Source organism: Neoarius graeffei, chromosome 6, assembly GCF_027579695.1.
Source record: "Neoarius graeffei isolate fNeoGra1 chromosome 6, fNeoGra1.pri, whole genome shotgun sequence".
Lineage (NCBI taxonomy): Eukaryota > Metazoa > Chordata > Actinopteri > Siluriformes > Ariidae > Neoarius > Neoarius graeffei.
Window position 1 is genome coordinate 75,743,266 of NC_083574.1, and position 16,584 is coordinate 75,759,849.

General features: G+C 40.0%; 1 protein-coding gene across 5 annotated transcripts in view; it reads left to right on the forward strand.

Moving 5' to 3' along the window:
• The window catches only part of si (sucrase-isomaltase), a 484,577-nt gene that overhangs the window by 120,200 nt on the left and 347,793 nt on the right, over positions 1-16,584 (forward strand). For 4 of the 5 annotated variants that reach the window (XR_009654900.1, XR_009654901.1, XM_060924052.1 and 1 more), the window contains 2 exons: positions 8,020-8,132; positions 13,952-14,077. Coding sequence is in view for 3 of the 5 variants with exons in the window: in XM_060924052.1 (XP_060780035.1) it covers positions 8,020-8,132; positions 13,952-14,077 (239 nt within the window). In the remaining 2 variants the exon portion in view is untranslated. Of the gene's footprint in view, positions 1-8,019; positions 8,133-13,951; positions 14,078-15,234; positions 15,281-16,584 lie in introns of those variants that run through there. The other variant, XM_060924054.1, reaches the window with a different exon arrangement.

Sequence of the window (16,584 nt, forward strand, 5' to 3'; positions counted from 1 at the left end):
TTTATCAGCTGGGTATTGCTTCCATGGTGCTTTCTGCTTGTCATTGACTCTTTTGATTTTGAATGGAGCAATATCATCCATAATTTGGGTCATATTTAAATTAAAAATTTCCAGTAAGTCGTCTACAAAGTCTGACATTTTAGTTGAGATCCGTGAGAGAGCTTGCTCAAAGAGAACACATGTGTTGTCGTTTATGATTCTCCTACCCATAGTCATTGAGCTGTTCTGAATGTGAAGGGACATAGAAACATCAGAGAAAACACAGAAATGATCAGATAAGGCCAGGTCAACAACAGTAGTAGAAACAGGAAGACCCTTTGCGATAACGAGGTCAAGGGTATGACCACGAGAGTGGGTTGGCCCCTGTACATGTTGTACTAGGTTGAAGTTGTCAATAAGTGCAAGTAGTTCTCTGGCATAAGTGTTTTCAGGATTATCTACATGCAAGTTAAAATCCCCAGATATAATAAGACAGTCAAACTCTAAGCAAATGACTGATGACAATTCATCAAACTCTTCTGGAAAAACTTTGGCTGAATGTCTCAGAGGCCTGTAAATAGTTAATAACAATATGTTAGGAGAGCATGTAACAAGTGCACATAAGTGTTCAAAGGATGTAAAATCACCAAGTGAGGACTGTTTACATTGAAAAGAGGCTTTGAATATATTTGCGATCCCTCCACCCTTCCCATGTCGGGTAGCACTCATGAAATTAAAATTTGGGGGAGCTGCTTCAATAAGGGTGGTAGCACTCTTTGCTTGATCCAGCCATGTTTCAGTTAGAAGCAAAAAATCAAGATTGTGTGTGCAAATAAGATCATTAATTAAAAATGACTTGTTTGAAAGTGATCTAATGTTCAGAAGAGCTAGCTTTACAGAAAGTCTAGAAGTAATATCCGCTTGGGCACTCTGATGTTGTTTTGAAACAGGAAGGAGACTAGACTGGTTTACCCCCTGGGTTAAATATGCTCTATGTTTTCTATTTCTTATCAACACAGGAATAGAGAATGGCATAGGCATACTGGGTCCCAGCTTGTTTTCAAAACTACACCCAATGCAGGGACCCACAGCACATCATACAAGACTCTCTGTATATTCCATGAGGTTGGAAGGGGGAAGGAGTGGAGATGTCATGTACTTTTTAGATAGTGAAAAAGATTGGTAGCCAGCTGAAAGTCCTGGGCGAACACAGTTCAGTCTGTTGGTTGATTTTCGATGAACTGGGTACACTGCTTGTCGTGAATGATTTGGGCTGGAAAAAGAGAGTGCATCCATTGGCAGCAATCTCTGCATACTTTTAGGGAAATCCATGCAGGGGGGAGACGGGGATGGTACAATAAAGTCAGAAGAGCAAGACTGAGATTGGGACTTTGGTGAGGTCTTTGTGAGTGTCTCCATGACTGTCTCTGTGGTGACTGTCTCCCTGACTGTCTCTGTGATACTTGCATGGGGTCGAGATGTGGATGATGCAGCCTTGGCATGAATGTCTTTGGTCAGGTCCTCAATCTGGATGGGCGATGCAGATATCTGTGGCTGCCCATTGTTAACAACATGCTCACATTCTCCATGTGATTGTTGATGACCTTGGCAGTCTGCCCCAGATGGCTGTGTGTCCTTGTTGAAGCATCTCTGCTGTGCTTGCATGGGTAGTTGTTTTGGCTTTGCAGAGGTTTTGTTGATATCTGTAACTGGGTCAGTCTGTGAGCACTTATCAGCAGTTTTGCCCAATGTTGGCTGAGAAAAGAATGCATGCTGGAGAGGGAGGCTGTAGTGATCAGCCAAAACTTTGGTCCCATTCCAGCTGAGTTCAGTGCTATTTGGCCTGAAGAATTCTCTGCGATTCCAGAAAAGGTTAAAATTGTCTATGAAGTTCATACCAAATGAAAAACAAGTTTTTCCAAGCCAGGTGTTAAGACTGAAGAGTCTAGTAAATGTAAAACTTCCCCTTGCAGGGAGTGGGCCACTGATAAAAGATTGTATTCTAGTCTTATAGAGGTCAGAAAAAAGTTTTCTGAAATCATCTTGGACAAACAGCTGTTCTCTGAAAACATAATTTGCTCCCACATGCACAACAATACGTTTGATAGTTTTATGCTCGGACATGAGTTTCAAAATGCTGTCTTTGGTGTCAGAGATGGATGCATTTGGAAGGCAGCAAATAATCATCCCATGTCCTTTTAAATATCTTACAGTGGAATCACCAAGAACAAGGGTTGTGGGATCAGGTGGTGTTACAAGCTGCTTTTTGCCTCTTCCCACAGCTCTTCTGTTACAGTGCGATCTCTTTCTATGATGTGCTTGTCCGCCTGAAAATTCCACTTCCACATCCCTGAGGCATTCAAATTTGTTCTGAAACCTTATGGGCTGTGGATTTTCCATAGGACTGTAAATCCTATTGTAGTTTGTAGACCTGGCTCTATTTCTAATAGCATGGCTGTGGAGCATGGGTTGCATAGTATCAGAACGAACTGGTGTTGAGGTAATTACTCTTCTGTTTTTATTTTTGGGCCTGCCACCCATCGTGTGCCAGTTTTCTGTACTCACATTTTGCTCTGTTAGATCGATGCATTCATCCACTCGATCTGCAATGCCATCAGTCTGTCGGGGTGCAATCTCTGCATTCTCAGCCACTGTTTCTGTACTCCTTTTGTGAGATATCACTCTTAGTTTGTCTGTCTTTGGCAGGGCATCAATCTTTGATTCCAGGATAGAAATCCTCTGTTCTAGTTCTGTGCATTTTCTGCAGGATCGCCTGGATTTTTTGCCCCCTGGCATTTTGCAAAGACAAAGAAAGGGAAGAAAAAAGACAAAGAAAAAGCTCTGGTGAGAAGCAGCAGCCAAAATGTGCAGGGCATACTCTCAACCAGAAATGGAAACCTCAGAATTGCCCAAACATTCCTGGGTCCTGGTGGGTGTGGATGGTTCTACAACCCTGATTCCAAAAAAGTTGGGACAAAGTACAAATTGTAAATAAAAACGGAATGCAATAATTTACAAATCTCAAAAACTGATATTGTATTCACAATAGAACATAGACAACATATCAAATGTCGAAAGTGAGACATTTTGAAATTTCATGCCAAATATTGGCTCATTTGAAATTTCATGACAGCAACACATCTCAAAAAAGTTGGGACAGGGGCAATAAGAGGCTGGAAAAGTTAAAGGTACAAAAAAGAAACAGCTGGAGGACCAAATAGCAACTCATTAGGTCAATTGGCAATAGGTCATTAACATGACTGGGTATAAAAAGAGCATCTTGGAGTGGCAGCGGCTCTCAGAAGTAAAGATGGGAAGAGGATCACCAATCCCCCTAATTCTGCGCCGACAAATAGTGGAGCAATATCAGAGAGGAGTTTGACAGTGTAAAATTGCAAAGAGTTTGAACATATCATCATCTACAGTGCATAATATCATCAAAAGATTCAGAGAATCTGGAAGAATCTCTGTGCGTAAGGGTCAAGGCCGGAAAACCATACTGGGTGCCCATGATCTTTGGGCCCTTAGACGGCACTGCATCACATACAGGCATGCTTCTGTACTGGAAATCACAAAATGGGCTCAGGAATATTTCCAGAGAACATTATCTGTGAACACAATTCACTGTGCCATCCACCATTGCCAGCTAAAACTCTATAGTTCAAAGAAGAAGCCATAACCAAACATGATCCAGAAGCGCAGACGTCTTCTCTGGGCCAAGGCTCATTTAAAATGGACTGTGGCAAAGTGTAAAACTGTTCTGTGGTCAGACGAATCAAAATTTGAAGTTCTTTATGGAAATCAGGGACGTCGTGTCATTCAGACTAAACAGGAGAAGGACGACCCAAGTTGTTATCAGCACTCAGTTCAGAAGCCTGCATCTCTGATGGTATGGGGTTGCATTAGTGCATGTGGCATGGGCAGCTTACACATCTGGAAAGACACCATCAATGCTGAAAGGTATATCCAGGTTCTAGAGCAACATATGCTCCCATCCAGATGACGTCTCTTTCAGGGAAGACCTTGCATTTTTCAACATGACAATGCCAAACCACATACTGCATCAATTACAGCATCATGGCTGCGTAGAAGAAGCGTCTGGGTACTGAACTGGCCAGCCTGCAGTCCAGATCTTTCACCCATAGAAAACATTTGGCGCATCATAAAACGGAAGATACGACAAAAAAGACCTAAGACAGTTGAGCAACTAGAATCCTACATTAGACAAGAATGGGTTAACATTCCTATCCCTAAACTTGAGCAACTTGTCTCCTCAGTCCCCAGACATTTACAGACTGTTGTAAAGAGAAAAGGGGATGTCTCACAGTGGTAAACAAGGCCTTGTCCCAACTTTTTTGAGATGTGTTGTTGTCATGAAATTTAAAATCACCTAATTTTTCTCTTTAAATGATACATTTTCTCAGTTTAAACATTTGATATGTCATCTATGTTCTATTCTGAATAAAATATGGAATTTTGAAACTTCCACATTATTGCATTCCGTTTTTATTTACAATTTGTACTTTGTCCCAACTTTTTTGGAATCGGGGTTGTACCTGTGGATATATATATATATATATATATATATATATATATATATATATATATATATGAGAGATTACAATGGAAGGAAAGGGGGTGAGGCAATATAGGGTGGACCACAGGTTTGGAGAACTGGTTTTGGGGGAATTGGCCTTCATTTCCATTGTGCAAGGACAGGGGAAGGGTGGGGAGAAGGGGAAGGATGAGAGTGAAAGGCTGGACTGTGGCACTTTACCCATTCTGCTGTTCCCTCCAAATGGGTCCAGGTATTCCAGCAGATTTGTGACTGGGAGCTGTTTGGCAATGAGCTGGGCATCCCTGAGAGCAGACTGCTAGACATTCACATGCTCCCATTGGCATGCTCAAAAATCTCAACAAAGGCTTTAGGTTCATCCAGTGGATCTATCTTTGTGAGCGTGATGTGGGGTAAGCTCAGGGCTGCAGCTGGGGTTGTGGCTAGAGTATCAGCTGGCTGAAACAGGCCTGAAAGCACCTCTCAATCCTCTGCCTGAGCCCAGAGAAGTGTCTTGAAATGCTGATCCTCGTCCATGTGCAGCACAGTGAGGGGCTTGCTGATGGTTTTGGTGGATGCCGGCGAGGTCCGGGTGGTTTTGGCGAGGGGCGATGACACATGATGGTGCCTATTCCTCAGATCTTTGGTTTTGGCACCAGTGTAATGTGTTTTGTGGGGGAAATGAGGAGATGGGAGGCATGCTTGTCACAACTCAAAGGTGTATTTATTTTTCTCACTTTTACTTTTCAGTAATTTAACTTTGATCAGAGCATGCACGTACACACACACACACACACACACACAAACTGCACTGCTCAGCTCTCTCGTTCTGCAAACAGCTTCTCCTAAAAGCACACAAAAGACTCAAATACAGTGTCATGCAAAAGTATTCATCCCCCTTGGTGTTTGTTCTGTTTTGTCACATTACAAGCTGGAAATAAAAAGGATTTTGTGTGTGTGTGAGACACAAACAATAAGTAAGATGAAAGAAAAACAGAAATATGGAGTGTGCATAGGTATTCAGCCCCTTTCATATGAAACCCCTAAATAAGAGTTGGTCCAACCAATTAACTTCCTAAGTCACATAATTAGTTGACTGAGAGCAATCTGTGTGCAATCAAAGTGTTACATGATCTGTCACATGATGTTTGTATAAATCTACCTGTTCTGGAAGGATTCTGACTCTGCAACACTACTAAACAAGTCACATGAAAACCAAGGAGTGCTCCAAACAAGTCAGAGACAAAGTTTTGGAGAAGTATAGATCAGGGTTGGGTTATTAAAAAAAAAAAATCCCAAACTTTGAATATCCCACGGACCACCATTAAATCCATTATAGCAAAATGGAAAGACTATGACACCACTGCAAACCTGACAAGAGACGGCCACACACCAAAATTCACAGACCAGGCAAGGAGTGCATCAGAGATGCAATGAAGACACCAAAGATAACATCGAAGGAACTGCAAAGGTCCACTTTGGAGATGGGAGTATCTGTTCATAGGACCACTTTAAGCAGTACACTCCACAGAGTGGGGATTTATGGAAGAATGGCCAGAAAAAAAGCCATTCCTTCAAGAAAGAAAGAAAACACATTTGGAGTTTGCCCAACAGCATGTGACAGACTCCCCAAACACATGGAAGAAGATTCTCTGGTCAGATGAGACTAAAATTTAAGCTTTTGGCTATCATGGGAAACGTCATGTGTGGCACACACCCAACACTTCCCATCACCCTGAGAACACCATTCTTACAGTGAAGCATGGAGGTGGCAGCATCATGCTGTGGGGATGTTTTTCATCTGCAGGGACAGGAAAGCTGGTCAGGACTGAAGGAAAGATGGATGGCACTAAATACAGGGCAGTTCTGGAGGAAAACCTGTTTGAGTCGGCCAGAGGTTTGAGACTGGGATGAAGGTTCATGTTCCAGCAGGACAATAACCCTAAACATACTGCAAAAGCTACACTGGAGTGGTTTAAAGGGAAACATTTAAATGTTTTGGAATGGCCAAGTCAAAGCCCAGACCTCAATTCAATTGAGAATCCGTGGCATAAATTGAAGATTGCTGTATGCCAACACAACACATCTAACTTGAAGGAGCTGGGGCAGTTTTGCCTTGAGGAATGGGTAAAAATCCCAGTGGCTAGATGTGTTAAGCTAGTAGGGACATACCCCAGGAGACCTGCGGCTGTAAATGCAGCAAAAGGTGGATCTACAATATATTTACTTTGGGGGATGAAAACCTATGCACACTCCAGATTTCTGTTTTTTCATCTTAATCATTGTTTGTGTTACAATTTTTAAAAAAAATTGCACCTTGAAAGTGGTAGGTACCGGTATGTTATATAAATTAAATGGTGCTAACCCCCCAAAATCAATTTTAATTCCAGCTTGTATTTCGAGTGACAAAACAGGACAAACACCAAGGGGGACGAATACTTTTGCAAGACACTGTAAATTAACTCTACAGGCACAGGTGAGTGTCATGCCTTACCTGCTGGTTTGACCTGCCTCCCCTCTGTCCACAACCGATGCTTAACCACATTACCATGTTGTTCTTGCTGCCATTCTTATTTTTTTGTTCATGGATAGTCCTGCTTTGCACTTGGCTTGTTTTGTTTGTGTTTTCCTCAATAAATGCCTGCACTTGCATCTGCCTCCCAGTCCCTGACAATTGAGAGCTAACAGTGCCAGATTTCAAATGCAAACATTTTAAATGCCACACCTGATATCAACTCTTGATCTTTTATCTCCTTACCTGTAAATGAAATCGTGAAGGAATCACACACACATGTCCAGTCTTTGTTATTTAATTTCAACTCCAGTATACTACAATAGACAGCTAAATAAACAATAGTGTTCAAATATTTATGGATCTGACTGCAAATTCTCCCTGTACTGTTGTATGAATACATAGTATGCAAAAATTCAGTGTCATATTTTGGAAAGATTTCATATCTAATTGCACAGATTCAAAATCAAAGATTCGAAAAAGACCTCAAATTTCATGTTGTTGGTGCTTAGATGAGCTTATGGACAGTTTCTTTAGATTTGCTCACAGTTAAAAAGATGTAACTGCATACATAAAATGTGAAATAAGATCCTTTTTCTTTCTAGGATTGCATCTGGTATCGATGAGATGTCCCCCCCCACACACACACACCATCTAAAACTATTAGACTAAAATGAACTGAACTGCATAAGAAATGAAGGTGGAAGGTTAATTTCAAATGAATATATTAAGCGTATATTATGCGTGTTTCCTGTAGTACATGAGCAAACAAGATAGGGCATCCAAGAGTGGATGTACTTTTCTGTGAACAAGCAAGCCATTGGACATTGCTGCTGGTCATCTTTTACATGGCGAATAGTGCAGTGTTCATCTTTGCATGTCTGTGTTTAATTGTATGCAATGACAGTGGGCTATTGTGTTCATGCTTTGGAGAGATGAACAGATCAATTTTCATGTGTTGATGTGTTTGTAGAGGTGACTCTTCAGCCAGCACCTGCTGTGACCTACAGAACAATTGGAGGAGTTCTGGACTTTTATATCCTGCTTGGAGACACACCAGAGGCAGTTGTACAGGAGTTCACACAGGTTAGATTCAAAGCCAGTGATGGAATATGTCTGATCAGTTACAACTATGCTGTTCAATCAGTTTGGCTTGTAGGCTTTAAATGAACCATCCAAAGGGGGAAAAAAAAGCAGTTCAAAATTCAAACCTAGTTCAACTGATTTTTTTTAAAACTCAATTTGCAAGTTGTTCCTAGAAAGATGCTCTGTAAATTATACCACTTTGGTGCTAAATCTACTCATGGATTATTCATGGAATAATAGAATGAACAATAATAAACTATGGATTTTAAGAGGATTTTTTATGTCAAGTTCATGAATGACTGACTTGTCACTAACAAATTAGTTTTGCCATTTTCTGTCCATTTGCAGTGGGGTGGGAGTATACTGGAAGTAGCTCATATTCTTTGTTTGTTTGTAAATAAATAAATAATAAATTGTTAGCGACCCTAGCCTCATAAACAGAAATGACTGACCGAACAAAATTGTAGTGCAAATGCCATGAAAGAAATCATCATGAGCAAAGTGGGTGGAGTGCAATGAGATATTTGCAATCTTTAGCAGTCAACCTTGACATATACAATATACCTAATTCTGGAAAAGATAAGCAGCTGGTTATTTAGCTTGTGCCTAGTGGGGGTGGCATCAGTGTGATAGTAGGCAGTTGAATGTGAAGTAAGTGATTTTGCACCATCAAAAACATACCCTTATTTTAGTTCGCTTGAACAGGGACTAAGATTGCCATCAAGAAAATTGTTGTGAACACCAGTCATTTTATATTACTTACATTAATAAAAGAATATTAAAAAAAGAACCAACACAAAATAAGACAAATAAAATTAATCATTCAATTATGACAAAAGAACTGCTGCCATGAATGGAGGATAGGCTGATCTGTCTGCATATAGCCATAAGCCATAAACAAAGACCTCAGCTGATTTAGAGCTTATTATTATGTATTAGCACAGAAGCGAGTCAAAATAACTTCCTCTTCTGCCTTTCAGCCTTGACCTTTATTGTTCATTTCGTGCTCCCAGCTGTCTGTGCACTTGAACTTTTATGGTGTTTTGGGGGTGTCACTATATGCAAATGAGCTATTTCAGGAATGTGCTCTGCACTTTATTGGTGATCAAAATGTGCAAGTGAGTATGAAATAATTCAGATTGTGGAATCTAGTGGAAAATTATTTTGGTTTGTTTTATGCAACTATTTTCATATAACTGTACTAAAGGTTTGATAAATGAGGTCATTTTTAGTGTAGTTAAATGTTTATCTTTACTTCAGGAAACTTTGTACATGACACACTAATAATTCCATTTTTACCTCGTGTCAGCAAGTGAATTATTTGAGTACTCATGTAAACAATATTCTAGTGCATCACAAACAATTAGAATGTCATGAAAAAAGTTTTTTTTCATAATTTAAATAAAAAAGGTAAACTTTCATTTATTCTATATTCATTACACATAAAGTGAAACACTTCAAGCCTTTTTTGTTTTAATTTTGATGATTATGGCTTATAGCTCATGAAAATTTGAGATACTGGATTTCTGATTATTAGATTATTTCCTAAGATCAATTAAAAAAATGATTTACAAGACAGAAGTGTCCAACTTCTAAAAAACATCTTCATTTATACACAATTCTTGGTTGAGGCTCCTTTACCACAAATTACTGTATCAATGCAGCATGGCATGGACGCGATCAGCCTGTGGCACTGGTGAGGTGGTATTGAAGCCCAGGTTGCTTTGATAGCAGCCTTCATCTCGTCTGCATTTTTGGGTCGGGTTTTTCTCATCTTCCTCTTGACAAAAGGGGCTTTTCACTGACGTCACAGATTTTTGTTTATCACGCAGCATCTGCCCTATTGCCGGGCAAACAAAGAAATATGGTCAGGACAGTTAATAATGAAAAATCAAGATGACTGCAGTCAGTACAATCTCTCTGAAATTATTAAAGTTTAGATTATTACCAGCAGATAGCATGACATTGAAAAACTGAAACATGCAAGCATCACAGATCCATATAATTTACCCACAAATGTGTTTATTCCACTTGAAAAGTGTACAGTAAACCAGCTACCAGATTTGGGATACTACAACAGCCTGAACCATTTAGTATCTGGGACTTCTAAATACACCAGAGAGATGATAAAAGCCTACAAAAAGTACAGATGCCTTATGCCTACCAATATTTGAGGCAGATTTTGTGCATGCTGGAATGTTATGGGAAATTCCTAATAAAGAAAAATACCTTATTACAACAAAGGTAAGCTCAAACATGGACTTCTAATGGGAATAAACAAGCCACACAAGCCAGGGCCTCGATCTAGCATATTTTATGGTGTTTAGCCTAGTCCACGTTATCAGTATATAAACATCCTGCTCATCTAGCCAAGCATTAGGTTTAATAAAATATATAATGTCCAAAGCCCACATCCAGAGATATGGTTAACGTTCATAGATTTGCCATTTGGTATGTTTCTATTTTTTTGTAGTGCAGTACAGCTGCCAAGTATGCCACGCTTGTGTATGTATCAGTAGAATGTACTGAGTAGTGCCAAACCATACAACCTGTGAAAAGATTCACTATCTAAACCCAAGTTCTGTCCATGTTATGCCAACTTACAGACTTGTTGAATGTTAACTTGAGTATGCCTAGGGTAGAGCTAAGGTTTTTTTTATTTATTTATTTACTTATTTTAAACTGAATGGCCTTGAGCTAGAAAAAGTGTTAGGAGAAATAACAGGTGCACAGAGCTTTCAGGTTAACCTGATATAAAATATTCTACACACACACACACACACACACACACACACACACACACACACACACACACACACAGGAATGCTTTGTTGGGATCCTGCAGCTCACCATTTTTCTCATCTTTCTGGGTTTGCCAGGAAGTGGTGAAAAGTTAAACCAGGCTTATCTCCACGTCAGTTAATACATCCAAAAGCACTACAGGTCTCTGGCATTATTCTTTTAGAAGTAACTTAAAAGGTTTATCTGTAGATGTTTACTGAATTGGACTTACAATCACTCATGCACACTTGTGCCAGTCATTGTCAAACACACAGTTTGCCTGGCAACATGGCCACATCAACAAATCCGCAGTTATGATGACATCATGTGAAAGGCCCCTATACCCCATAGATTCTCTGTGGGGTTCAGGTCAGGTGAGTTGGCTGGCCAATCAAGCACAGTAATATGATGGTCAGCAAACCATTTGGTAGTAGTTTTGGCACTGTGAGTAGGTGCTAAGTCCTGCTAAAAAAGGAAATTGGCATCTCCATAAAGCTTGTCAGCAGATAGAAGCATGAAGTGCTCTAAAATGTCCTGGTAGACAGCTGCATTGACTTTGGACTTAATAAAACACAGTGGACCAACATCAGCAGATGACATGGCACCCCAAATCATCACAGACTGCAGAATCTTCACACTGGACTTCAAACACTTTGGATTTTGTGCCTCTCCACTTTTCCTCCAGATTCTAGTACCTTGATTTCCAATTGAAATGCTAAATGTATTTTCATCTGAAAAGAGGACTTTAGACCACTGAGCAACAGTTCAGTTCTTTCTCTCCTTAGCTCAGGTAAGACACTTCTGATGTTGTCTCTGGTTCAGGACTGGCTTGATATTAGGAATGAAACAGTTGTAGCCCCTTTCCTGAAGATGCCTGTGGGTGGTGGCTCTTGATGCACTGACACCAGCCTCAGTCCACTCCTTGTGAAGCTCTCAAGTTCTTGAATTGGCTTTTCTTGACAATCCTCTCAAAGCTGTGGTCATCCCTGTTGCTTGTGCACCTTTTCCAGCCAGCCTTTTCAGCAATGACCTTCTATGGCTCATCCTCCTTATGAAGAGGGTCAGTGATCATCTTCTGGACAACTGTCAAGTCAGCAGGCTTCCCCATGACTGTGATTGCATGTACTGAACTAGACTCGGAGATACACAGTATTTATACAGTTTTACTCAAACTTGGAATGAAATATTCTCATATTTTGAGATGATTTTATTTTCATGGGTTTTTTGTACTGTGTGCCATAATTATCAAAATTAAAAATTGAAAAATGTTTGAAATGTTTTAGTTTATGTATAGTGAGTCTAGAATATATTACATTTTCTCTTTCTTGAACTGATGGAAAATATTGAACATTTTCATGATATTCTAATTGTTTGAGATGCACTAGTACTACAATGGGCGGCATGGTGGTGTCATGGTTAGCACTGCCATCTCACAGAAGGAAGGTCCTGGGTTTGAGCCCAGCAGCCAGCAAAGGCCTTTCTGTGTGGAGTTTGCATATCCTCCACATGTCTGCATGGGTTTCCTCCAGGTGCTCCGGTTTCCCCCACTGTCCAAAGACATGCAGGTTAGGCTAATTGGTGGCTCTAAATTGACTGTAGGTGTGAATATGAGTGTGAATGGTTGTTTGTCTCTGTGTGTCAGCCCTGCGATAACCTGGCAACTTGTCCAGGGTGTACCCCGCCTCTCGCCCATAGTTAGCTGGGATAGGCTCCAGCTTGCCTGCGACCCTGTAGAACAGGATAAGTGGCTACAGATAATGGATGGATAGTACTACAATATCTGAATCAGATTACAACTGTTATGTTTCAATACCATCAATGTGATAAGTTTGATTTTTCTATCACTTAAGAGTACAAAACTAAAAGAGGAGCGAGAGACTCAAAAAAAAGGACATTGCAAGTGTCAGAGTGGAGGCACTTACTGAATGCAGTCACGGGGAGAGCAGGTGCATCACAGATTGGTAACCAAATCCAAGTTGAAATCCAGGAAATTTAGTCAGGGTCAGGCTAAGGTCAATCAATGTGTGAACATTATTGGAGAGTAAACTAAATTGAGGTTGGGAATATACGGAGTAATAAGGTCAGAGTCACAGGAATTCGGAAACAAGAGAACAAGGCTCGGTAAGGTTAGGGTGAAACACTGAGCGATACTTTGCGGTGTCAGTTTGTTTGTCTGAGACTTATATAGGTGAGTGGCTGATTAGGAAATGGGAAACAGGTGTGATTAGTATTCTGGGAAGGAGGGGCACTGTGGTGCTTGGGAGTTGTAGTCCATCGGGGCCACGTTTGGAGGTCACTCTGAACCTACGCTTTCGTTGCTATTACTTACAGTAAGAAACACTTTCAAATGTTCACTAGAGACAACTCTAGAATAAATGTCATCTTTTTTTGAAGCATTTCTCTGCTATTTTGCCATTAAATTAATTAACAGTTACAAAATATTGGTATATGTTGTTAAACTTATAGCTTTACTACTTATATTAATATTTAAAAAATTCAGGTATTGAAACAGTACATACATGTAAATGTGCTGAATGAATCTTTAGTGAATAATCATTTGCTTTTTTGTCAGATTATTTCCATTTTGGCAGAGGCATCAAGAGATGACAGCAATTAATACTGTATTAGGACATACTGTACTTTTTTAATGAACTATGTGATGTAACAATAAATCTACATTCATTACATTTTCTGCATTGACAATGTGGTGTTTTACAGTATTGATTCAACTGACCTATGGTGTGTTTGAAAAAAAAATGCTTTGGGGCTTAAGTTTTGTTTAAGATATTTTCTATGAGCATTTTAACAGCAAATATAAATTTAACTCCATAAGCTAAGTAGAATATACACATATTTGCATGAATTAGTTTAGTATATGACTTTAAAGTAATTCTAATAATTAACTTTTTTCTGTGTAAACCAGAGATTTGTTTTTGTCATATTAATGATTCACCAAATTATTGTTATTATTATTTTTCAGTGTATAGTTTGTGTGTGCATGTGTGCATATGTACCATGTTGTATGTGTGTTTCTCTAGCTGGTTGGCAGGCCAACCATACCTCCATATTGGGCTTTAGGTTTCCAGCTTTCTCGTTGGGACTATGGCAGCCTGGAAGAAGTCAAGAAAACAGTGGAGAGAAATCGAGCAATTGGCCTTCCTTACGTAAGTTCCAGAAAACTCATTACTGGATCCCCTTCTATTCTTACTCAAAACCACTTTCACCAATTTCCCCCAAACCCAAACAAACAAATGACAAATTTTCTGATGAGACCTTTTCATTTAAATAAATAAATAAGGAAGGAAGGAAGGAAATAAATAAATTTATGTGAGGAAAACTATGAAAGTATCACACACGGTGTCTGGAGTACGTAATGTTTCACCTGCAATTGCTGTACGTCATACTGAAGGACAGTGTTTTGGTCTGATGACAAAGGGGAATTAGTACAGCAGCCTAATACTGTATGTCTCCATAAGATGAGCATTTGCAAAGACCTGGCAGGAGTAACTCACCATCTGCTGACGCTTTATGGATGACTGAATATGCCAGTGTAATGACAGGCAGTCGGCAAGGGTGCAGTTAACACCTGCATGAGCAACAGGCTTTGAATGTGGCATTCACTAGCCAGTGGATGCTAATGATGGGGAAAGCATACAGTATTTGCCAAGCTTGAAGCTTCAGAAAATGTGTGAAGGTCATGCCCTTCAAATAATTTGAGTCTTCGTAACATTAATTCCAACATTTATGGATGGAAATCCCCAAAATAATGAGCAATGCATTCGGGGTAAGATTTACAGCAGCCACTAGTGGATGCTAATACTGGTGAAAACACACTTCAAAACCTTGAGAGCTCAGAAATCATGGGATCTCAAAATGCTTATTCTTTGATTCCCACATTCATATATGAAAATCACTAAATAACCCCGACAAAAGACCATGTTTCTTTTGAAACAAATAGCAAACACAAATGCTGAGGAAGAGATTATGGTCAAGTTTGTGACCTTAGAAATCAATGTATTGCAGCGACATGTAATAATATGTATGTAACAGCTAGGGACAGCTGATGCAGAAGAATGCTTGATAAAATTATGGTCTGGAGGCATTGTACCCTGAAAAAAAAAGATTGTTTTTTCTGGCTTTCAAGCATGAAGTCCAAGAAATCCAGAAGTTAGCACAAATTAAAGAGTGTATGTGTATATATACAAACTCCATTTCCAGAAAAAAAAATTGGGATATTTTCCAAAAAACAATAAAAATGATTTAATTCATGTGAACATTTATCTCAACTCATCATCTCTAGCCGCTTTATCCTGTTCTACAGGGTCTCAGGCAAGCTGGAGCCTATCCCAGCAGACTATGGGCAAAAGGTGAGGTACACCCTGGACAAGTCGCCAGGTCATCACAGGGCTGACACATAGACACAGACAACAATTCACACTCACATTCACACCTATGGTCAATTTAGAGTCACCAGTTAACCTAACCTGCATGTCTTTGGACTGTGGGGGAAACCGGAGCACCCAGAGGAAACCTGTGCGGACACGGGGAGAACATGCAAACTCCACACAGAAAGGCCCTCGCCGGCCATGGGGCTCGAACCCGGACCTTCTTGTTGTGAGGCGACAGTGCTAACCACTACACCACCGTGCTGCCCCGTGAACATTTATTGAATTGACAAAAGTACAAAGAAAAGCTTTTCAATAGTTTTACTGACCAACTTAATTGTATTTTCTAAATATAAATGAAGTGAAAATTTGATGCCTGCAACACACTTAAAAAAAGTTCAGACAGAGGCAAAATAATATTGAAAGGTTTGTAAGATATTCAAAGAACACCACTTTGGAAGATTCAACAATAAGCAGGTTAATTGGTAACAGGTGAGGGTATCATGGTCGGGTATAAAAGGAGCATACACCAAAGGCACCCATCTTTGCAAGCAAGGATGGGTCATGGCTCACCCCTTTCTGCCAAAATTTGTGAGAGAATTGTGAGTCAATTCAAAAGAACATTTCTCCACAAAATTGCAGATAATTTAGGTCTTTCAAAATCTACAGTATATAATATTGTGAAAAGATTCAGGGAATTTGGACATTTCCATGTGTAAAGGGCAAGGCTGGAAACCACTTTGAATATGTGTGACCTTCAAGCCCTCAGGTGGCACTGCCTGAGAAACTGTCATGTTAATGTGACAAATATGCCTTCATAAAAAAAGGGTTTGTTTACAGCACTCGTTGGATTGACTGACACACAGTAAAATGGGGATGTCCAAGGAGCTCAGTGCAGATCTGGGAAAGAGGATCACAGATATACACAACCCTGGAATGTCTCTTGGAGCCATTTCTAAACAACTGCAAATTCCAAGATCAGTTCAAACAATTGTATCCAAGTTATTGTGATGTGTAGTCACTTTGCCAAGCCACTTTGCTTCAAGAAAACCCAAACTGTCACCCTCAGCTGAAAGGAAATTGGTTTGGATGGTCAGGCACAACCTGGGAACCACCATGGCACAGCCCTGCCATGAACTGGAAGCTGATGGATCACTGTCTACAGTTTAGATCACCATGGACTAAGAGGCTGTTATCCAAGCAATAACCCCCTGCTCCAAAATTGACACCTTCAAGCTTAACTAAAGTTTGAAGCTGACCACACAGACAAAGAAAAAGCCTTCTGG